At 43.6% G+C, this 16,613-nt stretch overlaps 1 protein-coding gene across 1 annotated transcript in view; it reads right to left on the bottom strand.

The window, feature by feature from the left end:
* col9a3 (collagen, type IX, alpha 3) overlaps positions 1–16,613 on the bottom strand; it is a 287,297-nt gene that overhangs the window by 60,820 nt on the left and 209,864 nt on the right. Inside the window, exons 17-22 of the mRNA XM_043710900.2 lie at positions 14,586–14,639; positions 12,577–12,630; positions 12,365–12,418; positions 8,253–8,297; positions 2,645–2,698; positions 1,886–1,939 (exon numbers count right to left, since the gene is read on the bottom strand). Coding sequence (XP_043566835.2) covers positions 1,886–1,939; positions 2,645–2,698; positions 8,253–8,297; positions 12,365–12,418; positions 12,577–12,630; positions 14,586–14,639 — 315 coding nt within the window. The remainder of the gene's footprint in view (positions 1–1,885; positions 1,940–2,644; positions 2,699–8,252; positions 8,298–12,364; positions 12,419–12,576; positions 12,631–14,585; positions 14,640–16,613) is intronic.

Here is a 16,613-nt window from a genome sequence, read left to right as displayed (position 1 = left end):
CCAGCAGGGAATTTGAGTATTTCCTAAAGTCGAATGGTATTTCACATATAAGGACAGTTCCATACCATCCATCATCCAATGGTCTGGCAGGAAGAGCAGTCCAAACTTTGAAGGCAGGCTTAAAGAAACAGCCTCAGCTTCACTCGATACCAAATTATCCAATTCCTATTTTATTATAGGACCATCCCTCGTGCAACCACAGGAAAAGCTCCAGCAGAGTTGCTATTGGGGAGAAGATTCCACACCAGGTTAAACCTGATCTTCCCTGACCTTGGGGAAGGGGTGGGTGCGGGGAGCGAGTGTGACATGGCATCAGAATACCAATGTCTGACTCCATTAAAGGAGCAAAACGTGCCCCAACTCTCAACAGCCTTTCCATGGGATCTTCCTGTCTCTGAGGATAACTCAGAATCTGACGTGGACATGGCTGTCATCGCCTTGATGCCTTTGCTGCCTGAAGAGCAAAATGCATTTCTCCCGAGATGCTCAGGGTTCAAGAGGTGAGCTACTGTGTGTTACACGCTGTCTGTATCTGAGGCAGTGGGGAAGGAACCTGGCCTGGTACTAAAACACCTCAGGAGGAGGAGCTACAAGAACAAAGAACCAGCATGTACCCCTGGACCCAGAGGAGGAGGGATGCAGTGAGTGTAACGAGGTCAGTGAGATGGACCTCAGAGACTCTGAGTTCCCTGGTTGGGGCTGTTAATCTGATCCAGTGAGGGAACCCTGGCTGACAGATATAAACAGGAGTGTCAGAGGTTCTGTACACTCTGAGAGCTGGCTCTGAAGGGGCTGGATCAGGGTCAATGACTCTCCATGCATAAATAAAGGGTGACTTGGTGACGGGACACCAGCCTTTGTGAAGTTCTTTCACAGACAGACACATGGACATTGGCACACACACCCACTTAGTCACAGACAGACATTGATGCAAACATGTGAGAACACAGACACAGAGACACACACTGATTTATAGTGATTGGCTATACTTGATTCTGTCGCTGCCACTCACACCTCCTTTAGATCTATCTTTGGTGGCTTTCCCTGCTGCAGTCCCATCTCTTTTGGCCTTACCTTTATTCATTTAATCTTTCCTGCACTGCACCCTCTCCTAGATTGTCCTTTTTGTTCCCTACACCCCTCTTTACTTTCCCTGCCTCTGTATTTGTTGGAAACCTGCTCTATCTCTCATTTTTTAGCTAAAGCTGGAGACATAGGAGCAGAAGTAGGCCATTCAGCCCATCGATCCTGCCCTGCTATTCAAAGAGGTCATGGCCGATCTGATAACCCTCAACTCCATTTTTGTGCCTTTTCCCCATAACCTGGTCATTCCATTTCTGATTGAAAATCTGTCTATCTCAGCCTGGAATGTATTTAGACAAGAAGTCCATTGTCCTGAAGTATTAAGTCGGTTTCTCTTGGCACACTGCTTGAGTTGCAGCCTTTTCTGTTTGAACGTCAGATTGCTAGCTTTGGTGGGATTTTGTGTTTGTCCCTCTAACGCTTCAGTGGGATGGGAAGCCCAGTAGCTGCTCCAGCTTCATCACATTGGGAAATGCCAGAGATACAGAGACAGGAGGCTAAGAGCTATTGGTACTTTGAAACACTCATGCTCTGGGCTCATCCACTACAGCAACTGGTCCAGTTCTATCTGTGAAGAAATCCTCAGGAAACCTGGGGCATAATCGGAGGTAGGTAATAAGTGCACAGAGGTTCCAAGATCTGTTCTGATTCTAACACCACCTTCAGAAAGTAGGGCAGAAATGCAGCTTCAAGATCAATTGGGTAATTAACGTTCAAGCAATGAGCTACTAGTCACAGGACAGACACCAAGATGGACAGAGGTCTCTTGTAACCTTGATACTTTCTCTTTACATTCACTTACATCAACTCCTCTTGGTCCACGTTCTCCCATCATTCCTGAGTCTCCCAAAGGTCCCTTTGAAATGAATATCAAACAATTAAACCATTAAAGCAAAGATTGTGTTGTAGTTACTAGTGAATCAGTACAGGCACACATAGCATTGGATCAGTACAGAAAAAACTGACAGTCAATCAGAACAGTGAATCAGTACAGGCAAACCTGACAGTCAATCTGTACAGACGGACCCAGCTGGGATGCAGTTCTGTTAAAAGCAGTAACAAATCAGTCACAGTGAAGGCACCATTATCTCACTCTCCTGTTATATGGAGATGATTGTCAGTGCACTTCAGACAAGGCAGAGACTGGGAAAGACAGCGTGTCCATGGTAACATCAGTCAGTGTGGGAATTGAACCCACATACTAGCATCACTCCATATTGTAAAGCAGCCATCCAGCCAAGCAAACTAAACAAACCCTGGTAAGTCAACGTGTGTAAACCTACACATGTATAGCAAACTCTGAATCAGCCCAGGTAAACCTGACTGTGATTAGTCTCAGTAAACCAGTGAATAACACAGGACAGGCAAACTGGACAGTGACTCAGTCCAGGTAAATTGGGCAGTCACTCAGTACAGGCGTACCCAGAGTATCCCAGCCAGTTGGGCAATGTTGTAACATTGACTGTCAGCTGTGTGTACTATAGGAGGATCTTCAGCACTGGAGTTCTGAGTGCTGTAGAGCAATCATTCGCCAGGGAACTGCAAGTTTTGAGAGACTTACCGCACTCCCAGGAGGTCCTTGGGGTCCTGGACCACCCATTGGACCTTGACTTCCCTGCAAGTAAAGAAAACAACATCACCGTATGGAGTAACGCCAGAGGAGAGACAGGCTTCCATCGGAAACATTCCTACTCATTCCCCTCCGATACAGGATTTCCTCACACCATCCAAACATCAGGAGAGGAATGACCTGATAGTGATCTTTATTGCGATGAGGGGGGTCATTAAAGTAGAGACAGAGAAACTGTCTCCAGCTGCAAGTGAAAATTGGACGTAAGTATTGAATTGAAGTTAATAAATCCAATAGGGACTTCAGAGGAATCTAGTTTACCAATGAGACGGTTACGATGGTAGTATTGAGGGCATCATAAACAGAGTGTTAAAACTGGGGACATGGTAAGACTGCCAGTACAGCACTGAAGGTAAGACTTGGAGATGCCGGTGTTGGACTGGGGTGGACAAAGTTAAAAGTCACACAACACCAGGTTATAGTCCATCAGGATTATTTGGAAGCACTAGCTTTCGGAGCACTGCTCACAACCACCTGACGAAGGAGCAGCGCTCCGAAAGCTAGTGCTTCCAAATAAACCTGTTGGACTATAACCTGGTGTTGTGTGACTTTTAACTTTTAGCACTGAAGGTAAACATTGCCAGTGGTTCTTGTACCTGAGGAGGTCTTCCATGGATTTCATGGATCTTATCAGATTGCATAAAAGATTGGCAATCCAGGTTAGGGAATCTCTTCAGCAGTTCGGGTGTCTAAGTTACTGGATTGTGTGAGATCTCTCACGTAGACAGACAATCGTTCCTAACCACTACAAAAGAAAAAAAAATGCAGATTCCATTGGAAATGTGAATTATACAGGAGAATTCTGGAATGTGTCAGTGGGGAGGCAGTGGTGTGATGGTAACATCTCTGGGATTGCACTCCAGAACCCCCCGACTAATGTTCTGAGGTCATCATGGCAGATGGTGGAATTTAAATTTAACAAAAATTCAGTTCCTGTAAAACTTCATCTGACTGATTTTTGCCTTTTTCAGAAGGAAAACTGCTGTTGTTCCCTGGTCTGGTCAACATGCGAATACAGACCTACAGTAATGGCATTTACTCTTAACTGCCCTTTGAAATGGCATGGTAAAGTTAATTAGAAATGGGCAATAAATGTTGGCCCAGCCGGGAATGCCCACGAACAAACAAAACTCAATGTGAAGGTGTCAGTGTTGGACTGGGGTGGACAAAGTCAAAGTCACTTCACCTGATGAAGGAGCAATGCTCCGAAAGCTGTGATTTCAAGTAAACCTGTTGGGCTATAACCTGGTGTTGTGTGACATCAAACCAATAAAACATAGCCAGGCAGGAGAGAATAGAGTTACTCGGCTAGGTTGATTAACCCAAAGCATTATCTCCTATTCTTTCTCTGCAGCCAGCATTTGTTAAGTATTTCAAGTGGAATTCTATCCAAAGGATCTGCAGTACATGGTATATCTAAATAATGTGCAGCCTGGGAACAATGGAAGAAGAGGGTTTGGTCTAACCTTGTCAGCTTGAAACTGATGAAAGATAGACAGTAAATCTCTCAAAATACGTTGTTGACACTAATAATGAAGTGATTGTTTTACAAAAAGAAACGCAAGCACAAAAAAAAATGTTAGAGGTCTGAGGAGGAATTCTTATACTGTGTTACTTTCTCCAGAATCTGGAATCTTGGTTGTAACAGATAAACTTTACATTTTATTTAAAGAGAGAGAATGGCATTTGTTACATCTATATAAATTGTATTTAATTGGCATTAGCTGGGATTCACATCTACTCCTATAATTAGGAACCTAGGGATATCCATTTGAAAGTTATATCTCTGCAAATAATATATACAAATATCCATAAATATTGGCTCCTGTTCTGTCCTTCACTATATCACTGAGAAATACAAGCTAAGTTAAATAATTGGACCCCAATGGATAATAGCACTGCATTTTTACCTGAGTTCTGTGCAACTTGGCACAGAAATAGCAGCTTAGAGAGTGAACATGTGCCTGAAGGATTGACATGGGAAGGAGGAATTCCATTTCATGAGACACCAGAACTGGGACATGGATTCACCTGAAACTGACTGGGACCAGGATCGTGATGGAAACCATAAATAGGGCAATGACAGTTTTAACTGTAAATGGCAGGGATGGAGACAAGTGGGAATGCTAATATAAGGAAGCTCAAAAACAAATAAAGAGCAAGGGAGGAGATTAGGTCAGAATTGTGCTTCAGGCAAAGAGAAAATGGTAAAGGGTGGGAATACCATTAGTGATTAAGGAAAAAAAATCACTTCAATGATTAAAGGTGCTGGAATATAGGCAAAGGAAATAAATAGGAGGGATTGAGAAATAGGACAGCTTTTAAAACCAAAGGAACTATATACAGGCTGTTAAATGATTGACCAATAAATCCAGAGGTGAGATCAGTCGAAGCAGAATAATTTTAATTGTGGTGTTAACCTACTTTTTCCTCATCAACATGTTCAGACATGTTAATACACACCTTTGGAGCAGGTGGGATCCGAACCCAGGCCAGGGTAAGAAACATTGCCACTGAACTACAAGAGGGCCCTTAACCGGGGTTTTAATAGGACAGGGAAATTTAGCTAGTTATGATTATAGCATGATTGTGTTCAATGTCATGTTTAAAATGAAGAAAAATCAAATCAATCTAGATTGAGCTAAGACTGACTTCAGTGGGATAGGTCAGAGTCTGCCTGCAGTAAACTGAAAAATTGGTAAAAATAATCAATAAATATAAGGTGCTTACAAATAACGTGACTAGTTTATATTCCTAAGGGACAAGAACTCTAATTGTTAAAACATCATGAATAACTAAAGAAGCAAGAGACAAGTTTAAACTAAAAGAGACAACTTTCATAAATGCAGCAAACAATATGGAAAAGTATAACAAACATAAAAGGATGACTAAACAGATAGTAACAACCTACAAAAAGCAATATGAAAAAATGTAGGGAGACAATATCTAAAACTATGCAATATTTTAAAAGTTCATACAAAAACTGTATTATCAGATCATTTAAATTGTCAAATTCTGGATCAAAATAATTACATTCTATGTTTAATTTTCAAACAATAGTTCCTGCCAGCTGATAATAGTGATGTTGTCAATGAAAATAAGGAAATAACAGATACGCTGAATCATAACAACTGAAAGGACTGCAGATGTAGGAAATCAGCAATGTTATGAAGGTGTAGAAGTGTACTGTACCTTTAAGAGAATTAAGGACTTAGAGAGGCACACAGAGTGCTGGAAAATTTACAATGTAATATTGCTAGAGTAGCTGGTTGCCTGGATACAAAATCAAATTCGAGTGCGGCCGATCAATTTAAATTATACCCCCTAAAAAAACCAAACTCCAATCCAGTTTGAGTTTAGTATATTGAAAATATTAAAAGCCAATGACACAATCCGATGCTCTGGGGTTTAAGAACAGGAAAACCTGAACAGTTGAGGGAGAACTACCAAACCACCAGCATCTACAGACTGCTGGAGAATAGCTCTCTTAAAGGTACCTTTTTCGATCAGTTACTTGTGAAACAGAAATCCCTAAGAAGGAGAAAAGAAGACTGAGGAAGATATCAAGAGAAGATTCAACAGTTGGCTGGTTTTGAAATTTGAATTTTGGTAAATCTTAATTGGGGGTTTTATCAGACTAGTATTGTAGAGGTGCAAAATGTGTTGCTGGAAAAGCGCAGCAAGTCAGGCAGCATCCAAGGAGCAGGAGAATCGACGTTTCGGGCATAAGCCCTTCTCCTAGTATTGTAGAGGGGAAGGTAAAAGATAGTTTAGAGAAAAGAGTTGTAAATAGTTGTTAATTAATTATTCTCTGTTACACTTTAAAAAATAAAGTTGTTAATTTTTACTTTAAATAGTGACTTTTGGGAATAGTTCCTTGCCTCTGGAATTTACAACATAGGTTAAATCTCTTTTCTGGGTTTCTGGTTTAAATTAGCAGGGGATGGGGGGGTTTAATCCCGTGTTATAACAGAAATAAAAACAGAAATTGCTAGAAGAGCTCAGCAGGTCTAGCAGCATCCGGGGAGAGAAATCAGAGTTAACGTTTCAGGTCGAGTGACCAGAGGAAGAGTCTTCAGGAAGGTTCTGAGGAAGGGTCACCGAACCTGAGATGTTAGCTCTGATTTCTCTCCACAGATGCTACTGAGCTTTTCCAGCAATTTCTGTTGTCACAAAATTACTCAAATCTATAATTAGGGTCAGGGTGACTGAGCATACAGTCATAGAGTCAAAGAATTGCACAGCACGGAAACAGACCCTTTGGTTCAACTCATCCATGCTGACCAGATATCCTAAATTAATCTAGTCCCATTTGCCAGAATTTGGCCCATAGCTTGATATCTTTAAATTTTTCAGCTGATTGGACAAAGCATTTTTTAAAATGTGTCCATGGACGATAGGCAACACCAATCAGGCCAAACTGCCATGGATTCGTAACGAGATGTCTGGTGATTGAGATACTTGCCTGAAGTAGGAAACAAGGGATTAGCTTTGGAGATAATTTGCCTGGACTTCCTGAAGGCATTTGATAAAGTCTTTCTTAAGAGACATTTGGCTGAAGTTGAAGCCATTGAACTAAAGGCAAATAATTGATACGGTTAAGAAACTATCTCTGGCAGCTCAGCCAGAATACGGACACTGCATAGATAGTCTCAGTGGCAGGATATGACGAACAGTGTCGCGCAAGGCTATATTATGGGGCCGTGGCTCAGTGGTTAGTGGTCATATATGGCATGGTGACTCAGTGGTTAGCACTGCTGCCTCATAGCACCAGGGACCTGGGTTCAATTCCAGTCTCAGATGACTGTCTGTGTGAAGTTTCCACATTCTCCCTATGTCTGCGTGTGTTTCCTCCAGGTGCTCCGGTTTCCTCCCACAGTCTAAAGATGTGCAGGTCAGGTGGATTGGCCATGCTAAATTGTCCATAGTGTCCACGGATGTGCAGGCTAGGTGGCAAATACAGGGTTACAGGGGTAGGGTGGGTCTGGGTGGGATGTTCTTCTGAGGGTCATTGTGGATGTGATGGGCTGAATGGCCTGCTTCCACAATGCAGGGATTCTGTGATAATGGAATAAGACAACCATGTACTCAAATACAGCAACGACACAAAGATAGGTGATACTGTTAAGCAGTGAGGATGAAAGATAGAATATGGAGATATTGATAGCTTCTTAATGGTGAAAAGATAAAAACTGTGAAGATCTAAAGATATTCAAGGTTCAAGTACACAGAGTGTTAAAAGGACAGCAAGTATGGGAAAAAAAGCCTCATGGAATATTGGTCTTTATATCCAGAGGAGTGAAGCCTATTTGGAAATTGGGCAGTTTTTATCAAGTGGCCAAGTCATAAGTCCCAATGTCAAGACCAGCACTTAACCCAATATATTTTGTTCGGCATAATGCTTATCGCCAACAGCCTGTGTAGTGTGTATTACATGCTTTGTTGATGGATGGGATGATTGTTCAACAGGCTGGTTGGCGATAGGTAGTGTATTGACTGCACTGTATGGGATGAGTGTAACGGCTCTGGGACTGCTTACCGGTTCACCACTGGCCCCTTCAGGTCCTGGCTTTCCAGGTAATCCCTAAAGTAGACGATGAGAGACAAGCATTAAAATGAACATAACCCCAACAAACAAACTCACTGAAAAAGAAAAGGCTATGCAGAGTGTGAAAGATTAATAAATAGTGATCTAGGCCCAACCACCTTCAGCTGCTTCATCAATGACTTTCCCTCCGTCATAAGATCAGAAGTGGGAATGTTCACTGATGATTGCACAATGTTCAGCACCATTCCTGACTCTTCAAGTACTGAAGCAGTCCATGTTCAAGTGCAACAAGATCTAGACAATATCCAGGCCTGGGTTGACAAGTGGGAAGTAACATTTATGCCACACAAGTACCAGGCCAAGTCAGGAGAGTGAGGGGCTCGGAGGGGAACTTGCAGGGGTTGGTGTTCCCATGTATCTGCTGCCCTTGTACTTCTATGTGTAAATGTATGTGGGTTTGGAATTTGGCAAATTTCTGCAGTGCATCTTGTAGATAGTACACACTGCTGCTACTGAGTGTCAGTGGTGGAGGGAGTGGATGCTTGTGGTTGTGGTGCCAATCAAGCGGCTGCTTTGTCATAGAACATAGAACATAGAACAGTATAGCACAGAACAGGCCCTTCGGCCCACGATGTTGTGCCGAACATTTGTCCTAGCACCCATCCATGTACCTATCCAATTGCCACTTAAAGTTTGCCAATGATTCTGACTCTGCCACTCCCACAGGCAGCACATTCCATGCCCCCACCACTCTCTGGGTAAAGAACCTACCCCTGACATCTCCCCTATACCTTCCACCCTTCACCTTAAATTTATATCCCCTTGTAACACTCTGTTGTACCCAGGGAAAAAAGTTTCTGATTGTCTACTCTATCTATTCCCCTGATCATCTTATACACCTCTATCAAGTCACCCCTCATCCTTCTCCGTTCCATTGAAAAAAGGCCTAGCACGCTCAACCTATCCTCGTACAACCTATTCTCCATTCCAGGCAACATCCTGGTAAATCTTCTCTGCACCCTCTCCAAAGCTTCCACATCTTTCCTAAAGTGAGGCGACCAGAACTGCACACAGTACTCCAAATGTGGCCTAACCAAAGTCCTGTACAGCTGTAACATCACTTCACAACTCTTGAATTCAATCCCTCTGCTAATGAACGCTAATACACCATAGGCCTTCTTACAAGCTCTATCCACCTGAGTGGCAACTTTCAAAGATTTATGAACATAGACCGCAAGATCCCTCTGCTCCTCCACCTTACTAAGAACCCTACCGTTAACCCTGTATTCTGCATTCTTATTTGTCTTTCCAAAATGGACAACCTCATACTTGGCAGGGTTGAACTCCATCTGCCACTCCTCAGCCCAGCTCTGCATCATATCTAAGTCCTTTTGCAGCCGACAACAGCCCTCCTCACTATCCACAACTCCACCAATCTTCGTATCATCTGCAAATTTACTGACCCACCCTTCGACTCCCTCTTCCAAGTCATTAATAAAAATTACAAACAGCAGAGGACCCAGAACTGATCCCTGCGGAACTCCACTTGTAACTGGGCTCCAGGCTGAATATTTACCATCTACCACCACTCTCTGACTTCGACCGGTTAGCCAGTTTTCTATCCAACTGGCCAAATTTCCCTCTATCCCATGCCTCCTGACTTTCCGCATAAGCCTACCATGGGGAACCTTATCAAATGCCTTACTAAAATCCATGTACACTACATCCACTGCTCTACCCTCATCCACATGCTTGGTCACCTCCTCGAAGAATTCAATAAGACTTGTAAGGCAAGACCTACCCCTCACAAATCCGTGCTGGCTATCCCTAATCAAGCAGTGTCTTTCCAGATACTCATAAATCCTATCCCTCAGTACCTTTTCCATTACTTTGCCTACCACCGAAGTAAGACTAACTGGCCTGTAATTCCCGGGGTTATCCCTATTTCCTTTTTTGAACAGGGGCACAACATTCGCCACTCTCCAGTCCCCTGGTACCACCCCTGTTGACAGTGAAGACGAAAAGATCATTGCCAACGGCTCTGCAATTTCCTCTCTTGCTTCCCACATAATCCTAGGATATATCCCATCAGGTCCGGGGGACTTGTCTATCCTCAAGTTATTCAAAATGTCCAACACATCTTCCTTCCTAACAAGTATCTCCTCTAGCTTACCAGTCCATTTCATACTCTCCTCTTCAACAATACGGTCACTCTCGTTTGTAAATACTGAAGAAAAGTACTCATTCAAGACCTCAATTATCTCTTCCGACTCAATACACAGTCTCCCACTACCGTCCTTGATCGGACCTACCCTCGTTCTCGTCATTCTCATGTTTCTCACATACGCATAAAATGGGTTATCCTTGATCCTATCCGCCAAAGATTTTTCATGCCCTCTCTTAGCTCTCCTAATCGCTTTCTTCAGCTCCCTTCTGGCAATCCTGTATCCCTCCAATGTTCTGTCTGAACCTTGTTTCCTCAACCTTATGTAAGCCCCCTTCTTCCTCTTTACAAGACATTCAACCTCCCTCGTCAACCAAGGTCCCCTCACATGACCATCTCTTTCCTGCCTGACAGGTACATACATATCAAGGACCCGTCGTATCTGTACCTTGAAAAAGTTCCACATTTCCACGACATCCTTCCCTGACAGCCTGTGCTCCCAACTTATGCTCCTCAGATCCTGTCTTACAGCATTGTATTTACCCTTCCCCCAATTGTAAAACCTACCCTGTTGCACGCACCTATCTCTCTCCATAACCAAGGTGAAAGTCACAGAATTGTGGTCACCATCACCAAAATGTTCACCCACTAACAAGCCCATCACTTGTCCAGGTTCGTTACCAAGTACCAAATCCAATATGGCCTCCCCTCTGGTCAGGCAATCTCCTGGGTGGTGTCAAGCTTCTTGAGTGTTGTTGGAGCTGCCCCCATCCAGGGAAGTGGGGACTATTCCATCACACTCCTGACTTGTGCCTTGTAGATAGGCTTTGGGAGTCAGTTAGGCCCAATGGCTTGTTTCTGAGTTTTATGATTCTACCCAATTTGGAGTTGGACTGTGAAGGAGGATATTGCCCCCTCTCTCCCTTTGATTAGCTGTGGACTGAGTATTGAGCAAAATTGATTCAACTCAAAAACACACCACGCCAATTAAATGTTAGAGTTACTCAATTTGAACAAATTCAAATGATTAACCATCCAGTCATAAATCAGATACCCCACATCAATAAAGAACAATGGGATCTTCAAACAACCATCTGGAATCCAGCTAAATAATTAAAGGGGTGTGCCCAGTATAATACAGACTGTGCCTCTACCTCTATCCAATAACCAATCACCTCTCTGCAGAGACAGAGAGGGATCTTTGGCGATGATTTGGATTCCTGATTCGGGGTTCTCCTGCAGGCCTGTATGACCAGATTGGGGAGGAAGAACGAGGCTTAGTTTCCTCTCTGCATCACTGCTTGTGCTGAGAATTGTGTGTCTTCAAACAGTTTGTGCTCTGCTGGGATTTTCTCCAATGTACAGCTCATAGCAAAGGGATGGTCAGTAAATTATCCACTGAACTATGCCAGCAAGGAGTCAGATCGTAAGGGAAAAGGCAGGAGGGAGATATTTACACAGGGAGAATGTTTTAGAGGGTGATGCACTGTGGGACGTAGTTTTAAACCTCTTCAAACCCACTCTCAGTTAACATCCTTTCCTCTGTTACCATGGCTGTGAATTGCATTTCCACCTCAAATCTCTGCAATGAATATCATCGACTGTAGTGATTCACCAAGACTCCTACAATAGTACCTTCCAAACTCATGACCTTTAGAAGGATAAGGGCAGCAGATACAGGGGAACATCACCCCCTGCAAATTCCCCTCCAAGCCACTCACCAGCGTGACTTGGAAATATATCGCCGTTCCTTCAGTGTCTCTGGATCCGAATCATGGAATTCCCTCGCTAAAGGACATCATGGGGGTGCCTACAGCAGTTTGAGGGATGTCACTGAGCAGTGAATGCTGGCCTTGCCCGCGATACTAACATTTCTTGAACCAATTTTTTAAAAAAAATGCACATCAGCAGTGACCCTGTTGAGGAGCAGGATACTCACTGGCTGTCCCACTGGACCTTTCTCTCCAGGAGCCCCGTTCCGTCCAGGCTCGCCCTGTAATACAAGAAAACTATTTCACCAAGGCAAAGAGACACAGCTCAGTGAACCAACACTCCTTGTTTCTTGTTGTCATTTTGAATTACTTGGTTGTCTTTAATCCACCTTTAACAACGAGAATATTAATTTTTGAAGGCCAAAAATTGTCCAGTCACCTTTTCACCATTGATTCCTGGATTTCCGTCTCGTCCATCCCGACCTGGAATTCCCTGAAATATTACAACAATTTGTTAATACTTTCAGGATCAACTCAACTCACGATCACATCTGCTTTTAAGTGACTGAATAGTTTAGGGGTGAATGTCATGCACAGCATTATCATCAGTCACTTTGGAAGGGGGTTTTCAACAGGAGACTATATTAAAACATTCAGCCCATTAACTGTACTTGTGTTTCGATTTAGTACACCGAAAAGTGCAGTGAGATTTCATAGCAGAGGGGAGCTGGGCTTTGTATGCCAATTACTAGAGGTACTGCACCAATGCATATTCTCTTCATGGGCCACACCATTTTTTTATCAGAGCATGAAAACGAACCATTATATGGTGCAGCCTGTCCATGGCAAGCACACATCCCATTCTGACTTAGTCCCATTTGCCAGCATTTGGCCCTTTTCCTTCTGAACCCTTCCTATTCATATACCCATCCAGATGCCTTTTAAATGTTATAATTGTTATCCACCTCCATCACTTCCTCTGGCAGTTTGTTCCATACATACACCATCCCTCTGTGTGAAAAGGTTGATCCTTAGGTCCCTTTTAAATCTTTCCCTCTCACCTTAAACCTATGTCCTCTAGTTTAGGACTCCCCTACCCTGGGGACAAGACCTTGTCTATTCACCCTATCCATGCCCCTCACAATTTTATAACCTTCCATAACGTCACTCCTCAATCTCCGATGCTCCAGGGAAAACAGTCCCAATCTGTCCCTAGAACTCAAACCCTCTAGTCCCAGTAACATCCTTGTAAATCTTTTCCAAACCCTCTCCAGTTTAATAATATCCTTCCTATAGAAACACGACCAGTATATAACGCAGTATTCTAAAAGTGGCCTAACCAATGTCCTGTACAGCCGCAACATGACCTCTCAACTCCTGTACTCGATACTCTGACCAATAAAGGCAAGCATACCAAACGTTTTCTTCACTATCCTGTCTACCTGCAGCTCCACTTTCAAGGAATTATCCACCTGCATTCCACAGTCTCTTTATTCAGCAACACTCTCCAGGACCTTACCATTAAGTGGATAACTCCTGCCCTGATTTGCCATTCCAAAATGCAGCACCTCACATTGATCTAAATTAAACTCTATCTGCCATTCCTCATCCGATTGTTCCATTGTGGCACCCTGAAAAAAACCTTCTTTGCTGTCCACTACACCACCAATTTTGGTGCCATCTGCAAACTCATTTACTACTCCTCCTATAGTCACATCCAAACCATTTATATATGATGAAAAACAGTGAACCCAGCACCAATCCTTGTGGCACACCACTGGTCACAAGCCTCCAGTCTGAAAAACAATCCTCCATCACCACCTTCTGTTTCCTATTTTGGAGCCAATTTTGTATCTAATCGGTAAGGTCTCCCTGGATTCCATGTGATCTAACCTTATTGACCAGTGTACCGTATGGACCCTGTTGAACGCCTTGCTGAAGTCCATATAGACAACATCCACTGCTCTGCCTTCATTAATCTTCTTTTTCACTCTTCAAAAAACTCTATCAATCCTTTCTGTTAGCAGAAGTTTTCTAATATTTTGCACTATTAGCATTTTCACAAAATATTTTCATCACCAGTGAGAGGGATAGGGTCTGAGGAGAGGATTTTCATACAAACATCTCCCAGCAGAAAGAGTGACTCACTTTCTGTAGAGGGTGATGTGGAGGGTGCTATGGAATTCAGGCTCAGGCTCAATCACAGGTGTCCTTGCGTCCCCCCACCCAGCCCAGAGCCCTACGTACCCGGTCTCCAGCCTTTCCTAGTCACCCTTACACCCTCCCGCATGTCCCAATTATACATGGGCTCAAAATCTATCCCTGCAAATTCAGAATGGAACATCAGATTGCTTTTAATATCCTTGAAGAATGGGATCTTTCAGTACAAGAGAAACAAAATCAATCAGTGTTAAACGTCCAGGAGATGTATTGCGATGAGATACTTACCAGTTCACCCTTGTGTCCTGCGACTCCAGGCAGACCTCTGGGACCAATCTTGCCCTGGAAGGAGAGCAGAGAGTTCATATTCAACCCTTTAGCAATATCTGGGTCAGGATTACAATACGAGCGTGATTAATAAACAAACAGTAAAGAGGTCAGATCTGTAGGAACACGATGACAGCAGGATCCCATGCTGCAGTTACACAGTCTTGTGAGTGGGTAGCGTTTGACAGTCTGGGTTTGACGCCAAGGCTCAATGGAAGGAGCTGAACAGGTTGATTATGAAGCTGCCATTGCTTCCAATACAGCAGGCAGTGCAAGGAGGAGAATCTGCTGGTCAGCCAGAGCGGTGTAATTGTTAGTACTGTGCTATTATCGTTAGACTATTAAATGAGAGACCCAGGTAATGTTCTGGCAACCTGAGTTCAAGTCCCACCATGGTAGGTGGTGAAGTTGAATCTAATATAAATCTGGAATTAAGAGTTTAATGATGACCCTGAGTCCATTGTTGATTGCTACCTGGTTCCCTCATGCCCTTTAGGGAAGGAAACTGCCATCCTTACCCGGTCTAGCCTACATATGACCCCAGAACCACAGCAATGTGGCTAATTCCTTACTGGCCCTCTGGGTAATTAGGGATGGGTAGTAGATATTGCCCTGGCCTGTGACTCCCACATCCCACCAGCAAACATTAAAATAAAGTTGCAGCATTGCAGCCTGTCCAAGTTAACAGACTCTGCATGTTTGTTCTTCCCATGAGCAAACACCAGCTCATTTCCATGGCCCAGCACACGCACACGCATTGCTACATTTATATTGTAGAATGATGCCAGAATCCTTGATTCAAGCTGCACATGCGTGCACCACTCAGGAACACCTCCCCTCCCTCGCTCTCCGAGCTCTCCTGCTTTCTCGGGAACATCATTAGTCGATGCCCAATTCCTGCTCTAACCCTTCATTTGTTGGTGTTTTTAAGCTCCTCAATATTAATGAGGAATAATTATGTCATTGAATGTCATAGTACAGGAGCTGACTGTTCATCGCACTTGTGCTAGCTCCCTGAAAGGAGTTATCCATTTCCTTCCACTCCCACCTACTCATTCCCCCACTTTTCCAGGCAGATTTTCCCAAGATGTGAAACGTTTGAGGCCATTTATGGGTGGCCCAGGATGTTGTTTGATCAGCCTCGGCTCTCTCCAACAATGAGTCTCTGTGTGATTTGAACAACAATGACAGAACTGTAGCCTTGATTAGACAGCAACAGCTCATTCTAGAACACACAGCTGTCCAAGTTACTCACTTCCCAAAACTAATACCACTCAACAAGGGCAAAGATCGGACTATTTTTCTTCACATCCTCCACCCTATACCCTGTAATTATATCTCACCTGTAACATTCTCGTCCTTCTTTCAGGTTGTTCTCTGCACCTGGAGTTGTGTGTATGTCAGCCATAGGCAGCTGCCTGCTATGTTCTCACAGAGTCCGAGAGTTTGTGGCTTTAGAACTGACTCCAAAGCACAAAGCTCAAGGTTAACAGTGCAGTTCTCACCGAGGGAGTGCTGCACTGTTGCTGGTACTGTCCTTCAGTCGAGATGTTGAACTGATGTTCAACCTGCTCCACTCAGGGTGGGGGGAGGGGGATGTAAACAATCCCAAGCCACCATTTTAAAGAATAACAGTGAAACTAGCCTGGGGCACAGATTATCCTTAATTGTCAGTTGTCTTCTGATTTGAAATCTACTCTGGACCATGGGTTTCTGCTGTGGGTCTTCAACCAACTGAATGGGCTCATTCCTAACCCACTGTTTTTTTTCATAGGTTTCTGGGCAGCAGTGACACTTGATTCCCATTGATCATCCTTGAGATGAATGGTTTGCTAGACCATCCCAGAGGGCATTTAGGAGTCAACCCCATCGCTGTGGGTCTGGAGTCACATGGAGGCCAGACCAGGTAAGGACAGCAGTTTCCCTCCCGAAAGGACATTAGTGAATCAGATGGGTTTTTGCAAAAGTCAATGGTAGTGAGATTAACAA

The sequence above is a fragment of the Chiloscyllium plagiosum genome, unplaced genomic scaffold, assembly GCF_037043375.1.
Source record: "Chiloscyllium plagiosum isolate Xiang-an unplaced genomic scaffold, Cpla_swu_hap1 HiC_scaffold_15, whole genome shotgun sequence".
Lineage (NCBI taxonomy): Eukaryota > Metazoa > Chordata > Chondrichthyes > Orectolobiformes > Hemiscylliidae > Chiloscyllium > Chiloscyllium plagiosum.
The sequence above is the reverse complement of the archived record's forward strand: the minus strand, read 5'-3'. Positions and strand labels throughout refer to the sequence as shown.